Raw genomic sequence first — 13,761 nt, 5'->3', positions numbered from 1 at the left:
AAAACATAAATTTATAATAATTTAATAATAATTTTTTAAAAATATATATATATTTAAAGAGATGTATTTTGGTTTATTTATAATAATGCATTAGAATAATGAAGAGCACAAGGAAATAAGGAATTATATTAGGAATATTTTAGAAATTCATTTTAAACTGCATATCGGGACAAGCTGTCGGGCAATCTTTGCTGTAAAAATCCAAATAAATGATGTAGTTTTAGTTTGCTGTTAATTGAAAGGCACAACTCTGCCACCAATTGGTTCTCGATTAAATTAAGATTCGAATCAAATTCTTTTAGAACACTTAGATAAGTTTAGAGTTGTAAATAAGACACTAATATTCACAAGTTATTCGAGTTCGATTAAAAAAAAATCGAATTCAATTCGGTAGTTATCGTTTGCTCAAACTATCGACTGAGTCGAATTCGAACTTAATAATAATTAACTTGAACAATTTGCGAGCCTTAGTTTTTTTTATATTTTATATTATTAAATTACGTTATTATCCTTAATATATATTATTAACCCCAAATTTCATTATTGAATCAAGTTCGAGCTCAAGTAACTTGACTATATCTTGAATCGAGATCAAGCTTGATAGTATTCTAATTTAGTTTGACTCGATTATACCCCTAGATAAGCCATAATGAATTTATATTTAATATTTTGAATATAAATGCAAGTATTTAGGTATATTTTTACTAAAATTTAGTGTTATGCATAAAACCACTTTAAAAAATTTATTTTTCTAATAAACTATTTTCAATAAATTCATATATGCATTAAAATGTAAATTAATTTAACATTTTTAAAATATTTTTCTTTTATATTAAAATTAAGGACTTTCATGAATAAAAATATTAAGTTAAGGACTTAAATAAAATATAATAATTTAAAGAATTTTAAATATATTAACATTTTTAAATATATTTTTAAATTTATCTTTAACCCAATATTTAATTGATAATACCAGACGTTACATGTGTACAAGTTTAATCGAACAACTCTCAAGAATCTTCAATAATATCGAACTGGTGTACGTGATGTTTAAAAATATTGAATCATAGGGACCATTTCAAGGTAGAATTTAAAGAAGCAGTACTAATTTTGCTATGTTGCCTGTATTGCTGAATCATTTTACCTTTTAACATTACCATAAATTCCTACTCATTTACTACTACCAAACAACAAATAATATATCCGTAAGTTATGTCCGAGATCATTAAATTATTAATAAATTTACGCTTTTAGTTATTTAACGTTAAAAATATTATAAAATAGCTATTAAACTATTCAAAAATTTTATCTAAGTTACTTTTTTATAATTAAAAAAAGTCTAGATAACGAGCTCCAAGTTACAATTTGACGACCGGTACAATGGGTCAATACCCATCGACAAGTAGAAGAACATACCTTAGATCCAAGCCGATTTGACGATCAACGTTGAAGATCGAATAAAAAGGCTATTTAGATTTTGATTTGCAGATTGATAACGTTCAAAGCTATTTTATAAGAAAAAAAAAAACTTAACTGTAAAAGAGAAAGGAATGAAAGTTTTCAGTTATTGCTGCCGGTGCGAACTAACTTAAATAAAAACTTTCAAATAGTTCAACAAACTGTTTTATAATTTTTTTACAGTTGAATGATTAAAACGTAAATTTACTAATAATTTAATAACATCGAATATAATTTATCCTAATATATATCTTTTTTATAACCATAAATATTCTCATTCCTTTTAAGTTTTAATTAAGAATGATAATAACTTTAAGATTCAAACTTAACCCGAATATTCGAAGAAAATCCCACATTCACCTTTTTCAACTAATTATTAATATGTGGTAACAATTTGTATAATGGACCCCATGATGTTCATAAAAATGGAAACGGTTAATATTAATTTTTCATCTTCAGCTACCCCACTAACAAGTTTTCTCAATATAAAATAATCAATAGGTCAATAGTCAATATTGGAACTTGTTCTGTCACAACTTTTGGCCAGCAGAGTTGATAGTTACATGACATCCTAATCCACAGTAAATTTAAATAAAATGGACTGAGGGAGGAAGGAGAATTATTTTTCCCAAAATGTAAAAAAAATTAATTTTTTAAATATAATTTAATTATACATATAATTATTTTTAAAAGATATAATTTAAAAGATTTAAAATTCAAACACGACAAGAGTAAAATATAATAGTAAGGATTGTTACATTTTAGAGAAAGATAGGAGTAGTAAAAAGTAAAAACTCATTTTCGATAAATTCGACTTGATTTTATAATATTATATTTTTTTTTAATTTTAAGATCGGGTTCAAGATAAATTGAAGTGACGGATGTCTTTTTAATAGTAATCGGATTGGGTCGGATCTAAATATTGAGAAAACCTAATTTCTATTATTTGTGCCACTCACCTTTGTATTCTTCTTCCATTTTTTACTTTATTTTTATATCTCTTTCATCTTTTTAATTAACTTAAAATATAAAGACAAAAGTTAATGAAAAAATAGAAATTATATTTCATACACATTAATACTATATTAAAAAATTGAAAATTTTCAAAATATGTATTAAAATGTGAAAATTTTGCATATTGATTCAGGTTGGGGTTAGGTACATTATTTATTTTTGGGATGGATTACAATTTTTTTTAAGTCAAAATCAGGTCACTTTCGAGGCATAGGTCAAGGTGGGCAAAAATCGGACCCATTTCACTTTGTTACCATTCTTAAAAAAAACTCAAATCCAAACCTTAAATATAACATTATTAGAGATATAGCCACGAACTTTAAACAACGAATACGAAAAATACCCTTAAATTAATATTTATTGCTTTATTAAAAAAAACCCGATTATAAATGACACCAGAATTATCTTAACTCGAATATTAACTTTATAATATTAATTTCAATTTTGAATCCATTGGTATGAACATGCATTGATCCATACCCCTATTGTGATTCATCTACATCTTCTTTAGTCACCAATATTTAAATTAAATTATTTTAAATTTAAACCCCCAAAAAAATTAAGATGTTAATGAAAGTGGATCTAAATCACATTTGAGGCACTTTGACTTCATACCTCCACATGATGAACTTTATCTCTCATACAAATTAAATTGGAATCAAGGTTAGTAGGCAACAAATGGGTCATATTAATTAGTTTATTTAAGATTGATGATTTATATATATAGAAGGATAGATTTATTTATACTGTGTAAAAATAAAATTAATTTTATATATTTTATAATTATTTATGTTATTAACTGTTGAATATATTAATATAATTGTACTTGTTATACATATAAACTTTCAAATGGATCTGCTATATATATCGTATCGATTTAGGTTTTAAATTTGGGTTGCATGTACTTGGTATTATTGTTGGTTTTAGATTTGGGTTGCATGAGACTTGCACATGACAGAGAGAAGGTATGTACTATTGTACTTTAATTACAATATGTATGCCATGTGATGAATAATTCAATTAAAAAAATAAAGCAAGATTCAAACAATTTAGAAAAGAAAAAAATAGGGAATTTTATTTTCCTATTGTATAACATAATTAATTGTAATTTAAAAAAAGAAATATTAGTTGTTGTTATAATGTGTAAAAATTCATAATTTGAGGTATTAAGATTTTTCATTTTATTTAATAATTTTAATTTTTAAAATGTTATGAATTAGTAAATCTTTAAAAAAAATATCAGTCGATGAGCTCCAAGAGATTGTTTGGCAAATATTGGAACAATACCTATCATGAGTAGAAGAATATACCTTAGATCCAAGTCAATTTGTCAATCAATGTCAAAGATTAGAGAAGAAAATTGTTCAGATTTTAGTTCATAGATTCATGACGTTTAAAGCCGTTTCATGAAACAGACTAAATTGTAAAAAAAGGAAGGAAAAAAAGCTTTCGATTAGATGTAATTTACCGTAATTTTTTTAATATATTTTTTTAAGATTAATCTCATCATAGATTACTGTTCTTTCTGATACAAAGTCTCGAATTATCTATAGCCCCTCCTCAACCATTAAATAGGAGAATAATGCGCTCCTACATACTCAAACTCACGCTCTTTTATACTCGTAACAATGTACATACCAATTGAACTAAAACTCAATTAGATTTTTAATATATATTTATGTTATATAATAATTAACTTATGAATGATGATGGGCAAGAAATGGGCCCTAGAAGAAATAATGGAGTGAGACAAAGGGTAATAATCAAACTCACCTTTTAGCCAATTTGTACTTAGCACACGTGCAATTGGATAAATCTAACACCATTACCATACAATTTATTATTATTATTTAATTCTAAAAACCCTAACCAAACACTATAATGACAAACCCAAATTACCCTTTAATTTTTTGATAAATTTTTAAAATAGTCACTTTTGTTTATTTCAGATTACATTTTAATCACTTACGCTTTAGTCACTTACGTTATCGTTTTGTTATGAAATGATCACTCTACCATTAAACTATGTTATCTCCCTAACGGCAATCCTACGTGACAGTCCAAATGAGTTTTAAATGCCAACTTAAATATCCAGTTATTGGATGAAAATAGGTTTTTGATTAAATAAATCTAATTTAGACTACCACGCAGGATATCCACCTAGGATCGCCATTAACAGTAGAGTGACATTTATAACAAAACAATAACATAAATAATTAAAATGTAATTTGAAGTAAACAAAAATAATTATTTTTATAATTTTTACTTAACTTTTGAATAATGCATAGACGAAAATCTCAAAAGGGAGTACTGTCTAATCAATCAAAGATAAATTCCATTATCTTTTCATATTGGGGCTCTTTATTTTCTCAAAAATGGGTCCCTCAAAGGGTCTTCTTTTTTTGTGAGTTTACATTCATTGTAACTTAATTCTTGCCTAATGTTGTATAGTTTATGGGTCTAGTTTTCCTTGTAATCATGAATCTACAAATTATTCAACCTCCACTTACTTGAAAATCAAATTATGAAGCTTCAAATCCCAATATTTTTTCTTTTTAATTTATTGGGTTAAATATTAAATTTATATATAAATTTTGGTTTAATTATAATTTAATACATAAATTTTAATTTGATGTAATTATACATTTTGAAGAATTGAATATGAACAATTATTTTTATATTGTTTGTCCATGCAATTAGAGGTGATCATAGGCCGAGCAGAGCCTCAATATATTTTTAAGCTCGTTTTCTAGGCCCAGCCCAAAAAATAGTCCTAAAATTTTGCCAAGTCCGATTCCAACCTGGCCCTATTAAATTTTTTATATAAAAACAAATTTAAAAAATATAATACATCAAATACACTAAAAACATTAAAATAAATATTTCTTAAAAAATTGAAAATAAATTAAAAAATTACTTATACTTAAATAACACTAAAATATATGCAACTTAGTAAGTAAATTCCTCTAAAATAGTAGCAAAATTATTAATAAAATAAGAATTATACAACATCCAAACAATAACAATAAAATACTAGTAATATAATAGCGAAACAACAACAAAAAAAAACAGGATTCTTTACTTGGGTTGGGCCTAGACCAAAAAAAGCTTATTTGAGCCCTGGGCTGTCTAGAAAATGGGCCTCGTTTTTTGCCCAAGCTCATTTTTCGGACATATATTTTTATCAAAATCTTCTCACTTTTCGGATGAACCTTCAGGCCAAGCCGGATGACTCAATCCCTGATCAAGTCTAAATATAATATATCAATATAAAATAATATTAATTCGATAATATTATTATAATAATTTATAAAAATTAAATCAAATTAAAATTTCGTATTATTATATATCCAACCAAAGTTTTTTGCCAAAAAAATTATAAAGAGATAATAAAATTCCTACTTTAATTTTAGTCGGCTGATTTAATTTTCCTGTTTTTCTGCCTTTTTTTTGCAACTTTTCTTTTCGTCTCTTTTCAAGTAAAAGCTCAATTTGAGATTTTCTTCATATAGAAAATATGAACTTTATTCCCATGGGTCATTAACTAATGCCAATCTCCTTTAATTTCTTTATATATTTTCTATATAATATACATTAATAATTCTAGCTTTGATTTTTGTTAATGGACCCTTTTGCTTCCTATAATTTTAGTTATAAAAATATTAAATCGAGAATTGATCAATATATTAATTTAGAATAAGATAAAAATCGATTAATCAATACAGCTCAAATTAACCAGCAATTAAATCAATTGAATTAACACTTTTTAACGTGGTATTCGTGTTATTTTCTTATCTAATTTTGATACTTAAAAATAACCAGTTAAATAGATAAATCGAGTTGTGAAGAGGTTGCATTGCAATAATAAAAACAAAGGGTTAGGTTTGGTGATAGCGTAAGCTCCATATTTAAAGGTCAAATCATGGTCCCCTAATCAAAATTTTGTTTTCCTAATCTTTCCCTAATTTCAGGCTGTGGGTTCCCAACATATCTTCCCTTTCATAATTATGGGTTTAAAGTGACATCAAGCTCTTAATACTTAAGCTTTGAAGCCCTCATTATTTGGTCAAATTTTGTGTACTAAAGAGATTAAATTAATTGATTATAGCCTCAACCTAATGGTGTATAGGTGTTTGTGACTCACAATTTCAAAAAGTTTTTCAACTCAAAACATAAAATATTGAAAATTAATATTTGGGTTAAATTAATAGTTAGTCCCTGAGCTTTGTAATTTTTTTCCAATTTGATTTCTAAACTTTTTTCTTGGTCCGAAGTTTGACAATTTTTTTATAATTTGACCCTTGAATTTAGATTTCGTTAAAGTGGGATGATGGGATATTATGAAATTATGTCACGTTATCCTTGAAAACTTTATATAAAATCTAAAAATAATTCAAAATGATAAGGAAATTTAAAATTTTATAAAATTTTAAAGACCAAAATTCAGGTATCAAATTGAAAAAAAACTGTTAAATTTTAAGAATGTGAACAAATCAAAATAAGAAAATTACTGAATTTAAGGACTAAATAATACTTTTCCTTAATATTTCATAATTTTTATAATTAAATTAAATTAAATATTATATTATTTTTATTATTAATTAGAAATTTTGGCTTGAATTGAAGATTCTCCGATCTAAAGCATGTTTAGATTTGCCGGCTTGACTTCGAGAATGTGCTATTTAAAGCATGATTAGATTTTTTTATATAATATTGAATCGAATTTAAAATCTTTTATATAAAATTAAAAAGTTTAATAATTCGAACCTCAAAAGATTTAAACCAAAATAATCAGAATAAGTGATTTAAAATGATTTTAAATAACATAAACTTGAGATGATTAATTCAAAGATCTCGATTGGAAAACTCGAACGATTTGAATTCAAAATGACTTTAATTGAAATGATCAAAATTCAAAATAACTCGAGATTGATCCAAATTCAAAATTACTTAAACCTCAAAATGATCCAAATGATCTGAACCTAACAAAATTTAAGAGTAAAGTACAATTAAGGTTACTAAAGTGTTAGTATGCTTACGTTTTGGTCACTAAACATCAAATGGTCATTGAAATATTCGGAAGCTTTCATTCAAGTCACTGGGCTATTAAAATCGTTGTTGTATAGCCTTTTTTGTTCGAACTGCTTGCATCAACCGAAAGCTCTCCTTCTCTTCTCTTCTACTATTCTTTTTTTTTTTCATGAAACAGTTTTAAATGTCACAAATCTATGAATCAAAATATAGAGAGTTTTCTCCTTTAAGCTCCAACATTGACTGTCAAATTGACTTGGATCTAAGGCATGCTTTTCTAACATCGATGGGTACTAATTCATTGTACTAATTGTCAAATCATCGCTTAGAACTCGCCAATTAAACTTTAAAAAGAAAACTTAACAGCTTAATTATTTTAAAAAAAACTTGAATGAAAATTTTTTAAATGATTCATTAACTATTTTATACCAAATTAACTGATGAACAAGTAAAATCCAAATTGGACTGAATCCTTGAACTACCCAATTGATAAGTGTAAGCCCTAACCCATATAAATTAAATTGATTAAACCGAAGGAATAATAACCCAATTTTCAGAAAAGATTCCATCGTTATTTTGCTTTGAGACATAACATGTTTGCATGTGAATCAACTTTGTTGAAAATTCCAAATTTGAGAGATTATGTGTTTAAACTATAATATCATTAACACTAAATTAATAGGTGGTTGGGTTGTCGGGTGTAATGGCAAGGCACATTGTACTTTTAAAGGGAGCGCATAAGTTTAAATCTTAAAGACAATATTATTGAAAAGAACAGCCACGAATCCTAAACAGAAATTGTAAAACGAACATGCATGATATAAAAAAAAAATCAATAGGTCAAACCAACATGCAAAGATTGATGAAATTAATCGTGTTATTTTGCTTCTTGCTTTGAACATCACCCACAATAATCTTTTTTTTATTGCTTGTAGATTTTTTTTTTCTTAATTTCTTCAACACAAAGAAATTTGAGAAGAGTATTGATTGAGTCTTAATTTAATTGGTATGGGCATTATTGCCAACACAAGAGGATGTGAGTTTAAATGCGTTGAAGCGCATTATACTCTTATTTATAGGTTAGGGAGGGGCTATGAGTAGTTTTAGACACTGTGTAAAAAAAACAGATATGATCAGAATTTCTAATAAGATTATTCAAAAAAAATGTGAGAAGGATTGGGAGTGAAAATGTGCAGTTTAATACCATTTTCCAATTTTAAAATATCCAAAAAAAAATTGGGAATTTTCCAAAAGTTTAACCTTTTGTGGAGAAAAGACATCAAATTTAAATGTGTATTTATTTTACCATAACAATTTTTTTTTCACTTTTTGTGTTTATTTTGTGGCAAATAATTTGGTGAATAAATAATTATTTAAAGTTAACGGAACTTTTAAAAAATTATCTTTTTCAATAAATTTTTCAATGGAAATTTTTCTTATAAGTAAAATTAATTTGAATCGAACAAAATATTACTATTTTAGTAATTCTTAAATTTAATTTTTAAGATATCAAAACTATTGATCCCAAATATTTTAATGTTAATAATATTATTTAATTATATATAATAAATTGTTCATATAATTAATATTGTTTACAATTTAAATTAAATTAAAATAATAAATTAAAATTTAAATAGTTTTATTAATAAATATTTAGAGTGCGATTTATAAATATTTAGTCAAAATATTTTATAATATAAATATGAATCTTGTTTAAATCATATTTACCTTCATTTGTTCATTCTAATTTTAATGTTTTACTATTCCTTCTCGTATATGTAACTTCAGAATTAAATTTTAATCTGATATAGATTTATCGAATAATTATCACATACATTATAGTGAAGAGTAGAAATTTTGCATTGGTTATTATTCACTATAACATAAATGATAGGAATGTTCAAACGATCAATTTGGTTATTACCCAATTCAAACTATTATTAATCGAATTAACCGAAATTCTAAAACTCCAAACTGTTAACCTGATCAGATAAATTTCGATTAATTCAATTAATTAACCGAAATAATCAAACTTTATAACTAAATTTCTTTTTCAAACAAGTTTGAAACATGAAAATAACATAATAACACTAAATTTTACATTAAAATATATTAGCATTACATTAAAGCAATATTCATGAATATTGTTCTTCATCAAAGTTTTTTCTTGGGCCCATCATACCAATAGTTAAAGGTCCATTTAGCTTATCTATAATGGACAAATATTTTGAGTTATAGATATATAATATATAATATTAACTTTGATTAATTAACTCAACTAAGTTTTAGTTTAATTGGTATCAGCATTGTTGCCGTTGTAAAAAAACATAAGTGCATTGAAATGCATTTATCTTTCTATTTAAAGGTTGGAAAGAATTGTGAGTAGTTATCAATGCTGACCAAAACTTAGAAAATTCAGCTCGATCAACTCAAACTCGAACTCAACCTGATTTTATCATAAAAGAAAAATCAACCACCTAAACTTGAATTAATCCAAACCAAAAGCAGCTCGAAACCAAAACTTGAACCCAAATTAATTTGAACCATAATGACTCAACCAGAAAAAATAAGTAAAATGATCCAAACTAGAAAAATAGCTCGAACTTGAAATTAACCCAAACCCAGAACTGACATGAACTAAAATGATCCGAAAATTTTAAAAATTAAATTGACTCAATCCAAATTGACACAACCAAAACAAACTTGACTCGCCCAATTGACAAACTACACATATGGCTAGAGATATGTGTCCAACATGATTATGTTGATTTCTTTTTAAGTTTTTCATGTACAGCTATATAAAGCATATAACATGGGCAATGGCAGCTTCAATTTGCATCCAAGATCCAACATAAAACACTACACAATAAATCAACAAGAGCGCCTATGTAATTCGGGTAAATCTCATTAATGAAGCCAATAGGCTCAACTTTCACCCTTCAACAGTTTTAGGTCATAATCTCTGTATGAAAATGAACTAAAAACCTATGTGCTCGGACTCTTCATTTTCTTGAAATACCTGTGTCCAACATTCATGTCGAACACACAGATATGAGAATGTTACCTTCAAGGATCTGCTAAATACATGAAAAAAACCTTAGAATATCTAACCATACCTGTATTGGTTATATCTGTATCCGACCAAGTCTGAACAACATAGCTACCCACTAAACGAAAGAACCAGAACCGTGGGTACTTAGGCTTAGGTTAGGATATTGTATGAAAATATGAGTGGCAAACTGGTAATAAACCAAAATGAAGCGAATTCATCTATTAATGGATCCAAATTTTGATGCAGATAAAAGGTACACTTTTTGCGGTTTTTCTTCAGAAAATACAAGAAAATGACAGCATGGAAGCAACAAAACATGTAACTAAGACCATCTAACGACTCAAAACAAGTATACAAGTCAAAAACAAAGGTGGAAGGTGGCCAGGTCACCTGCCAAAACAGCTAGTTATTGAAGAGGTAAGAGCCGATGTAAGAAATTTCAGCCCGGCAGATCCACCAGGGAAGTAAGAGATAGCGTAGTAAGAAAGGGCAAGAACCTACAAGTTTCGTGGAAACATCAAGAATTGATTTCAAAACTGGATGCTCATGCAGGCACTAAGCCAATAACTATATATCAGACAATGATTCGATAAATCTAACATGTTTAAGGTAAAATAATAATAATCAAACAAAAATGACAGGGTGCATTATACCTGTAACACAGAAAAGAGAACGGAAAGAATGTAGCTGTGAAGCACCATGGAAACATATATGGTACCCACCATACTTCCAATAAATCCCAGTGTAAAAGGAAGCCTCTGCAGCAATGGTGTGAAACATATATATTAGATATACACAATCGAAGAAGAAGAAGAAGAAGAATCGAAGTATAGCGTAATACCTCTTTTGATGACATGTGAGCTAACTGATTCTTTGGGCCTCTTAGAGCAAAGAATGACCCGATGATAAAGCCACATCCAAGAGTAAAGCATATTGCAAATTTTTGGGGCATGATCACCATGACCGGCAGAAACATGGTAAAAGCGATGAAAACAAAAAAGATCCCGCTTGCCAGAAATAAACCAAAATAGAGAAGTGCTTTTCCTGAAGGGACACTAATCGTGGCGGATTGGAAGTTTCCGGGAATATCCCTCACACCTTTTGAAACGCTGGAGAACCAAGAACCAAACAAAAAATACATTAACAGATAAAAGAATAAATGATCTTATGACATAGAGAAATCAAGATTAACATGGTCATTGCACTCGTAAGTCCTGAATCGAAACATTAAATACCATGGTTCATTAAATTAGAGCATCACATAATTGGAGGTTCTCTCGAGAGCTAAAACTCATATCAAGCAAGCTGGCTTGGGCTTAGTTCTCCATTGTTGTTGTAATTGAAAAGTGCTTTTAGAAAAAAGTGTTCTTCAAAAGTGCTGTAAAAAAATATGGTTTGTTAATTTCAAGTGTTCTTCATCGCTGCCAAAAATTACAGTGAGAAGTTAAAATGACTATTTTAGACATGATGTTGGAAAGTAAATAATAGATTAATTTAAATGATGTTTAAAAATTTTACATAATAGTACATAAATATAAAAAGTTAAATACTTTTTAAATAATTAGTATAAATTACTTGTTAAATTTTAAATTAAGCATAAAAACTATATTTTGCTAAAGTATTTGCTTAATTATTTATGGATTCATCAAAATTCATTAAAGATGATAATATAGCAATAGTTGTTAACATAACATTAATTTCACCTAATGACTACTCTCCCACCAATTGTTAAATATTTAATATTAAAAATTCAAAAATAAAATTCAAAAAGGAAATAAGTGAGCAGAAAACCTACATGTTGTTAGAAGCATGACCATTAAAATGGGATGTTTTGGTAATTTTATTACCTAAACGTGATACGCAGAAGCTAGAAGCAGCTGTATACCACCCAGATGTTTTTTTTCTCAAACACACTGTGTTTTCCATTGCTTCTGCTGTGTAAAAGTGCTTTTACCATTGCAAAAGCAATGAAGAACGGCCCCCTTAAACTATATAACATGAAGGACTCCTATCCAAAATATGAAGCAGATATGTTCTTCATTGTCGACTATGCAGTTTGATAAAGACAAATTAAGACCATTCTTTGGAATGGCACATTATGACATGGCTTTAAACGGCATGATCCGGATAAGGAAGATACCACCCTTCTAATTCATCATTAAACCAAGTTAAAAATCCTCTTCCACTGTGAGTCACATCGTTTCCAACCCATAAACCACCCGTCTAAACCATTATTTGCTTACTCTAGAACCAACTAATGCCATAAATCCTATGTTTTTTTATCCTATAACACTCAACAGAATAGAGAAAAGCCTTGAACCAAGGGTTCCATATATATATATATACATAACATACAGATTCATTTCTACATATCTATCATGCAAAGAGATGATTGTTACAAAATCATATCACCCTGACTTTACCCATATCCTAAATCCTAAAATTGATGATAAATTAACAAATAACCATAATTCAAAAATCAATTTTAGTAGCATCCAACAATAGCAAAGCAAGTTCTATTACTAAATCAACATGCTTTAAAATCCCAAAATCCTAAAGCCCTAATTCCCATAAAATCAAATACCCAATACCCATCATCCAAATGGAAATCACCTAGTAAAACACACAAACGCAATGCTAAACTTGCAATTACATAAAAAAAATCAAATCCCAAACTCAAATCAACCCTAAAAAACACGTTAAAAATCGAAGCTTTAATCGAAATTCCCCAGATCAAAAAAGAAGAGAGTGATGAGGGCTTACACGTTGAAGGTACCAGAGACAGTATCATTGGCAGACCTCATAGCAGACTCAAGATCGAACCCAAACGCAGAGCCATCTTCTGATTCTCTTGAAGCTGCATAAGAGTTCCAATCAGCTAAAAGCGATGATCCTTCTTTTCCCTGCCCATCACCTACACTACTGCTCCCTGAGAACCAAGCTTGCATCTTTTTTCTGGGGTTTGTTCGAAAGCAACAGGTCTAAAGCTTCAAAATTTTCGGTGGGTTTTATTTATTTTTTATGGATTATTTAAAGCTTAAGTGCAAGGGAGTGGTCAGGTTTGCTGTGTGAGAATAACTGTCCCCCTATGGAACTTAGAAATGAAGAAAAGGTGGAACTTCTATGTTTTTTCCGTTGTTGCTTTGACAAGGTCAGAACGGTGCCGTTTTCTGTGAAAGGCTGTTGGATATTGAATAATTCCGAAT

The 13,761-nt window shown here is 27.9% G+C and overlaps 1 protein-coding gene across 1 annotated transcript; it reads right to left on the bottom strand.

Annotated features, from left to right (window-relative positions):
• Window positions 1-10,749: 10,749 nt before the first annotated feature.
• Window positions 10,750-13,761, bottom strand: LOC108487401 (protein transport protein SFT2-like). Its single transcript, XM_017791734.2, has 4 exons — window positions 13,319-13,761; window positions 11,397-11,664; window positions 11,209-11,313; window positions 10,750-11,052 (listed from the first exon to the last, which is right to left on the bottom strand). The coding sequence occupies exons 1-4, from the start codon at window positions 13,501-13,503 to the stop codon at window positions 10,942-10,944; spliced, it is 669 nt and encodes a 222-aa protein (XP_017647223.1). The 5' UTR covers window positions 13,504-13,761; the 3' UTR covers window positions 10,750-10,941.

The sequence above is a fragment of the Gossypium arboreum genome, chromosome 5, assembly GCF_025698485.1.
Source record: "Gossypium arboreum isolate Shixiya-1 chromosome 5, ASM2569848v2, whole genome shotgun sequence".
Lineage (NCBI taxonomy): Eukaryota > Viridiplantae > Streptophyta > Magnoliopsida > Malvales > Malvaceae > Gossypium > Gossypium arboreum.
Note: the sequence above shows the minus strand (reverse complement) of the source record. Positions and strands in the feature narration are given on the sequence as shown.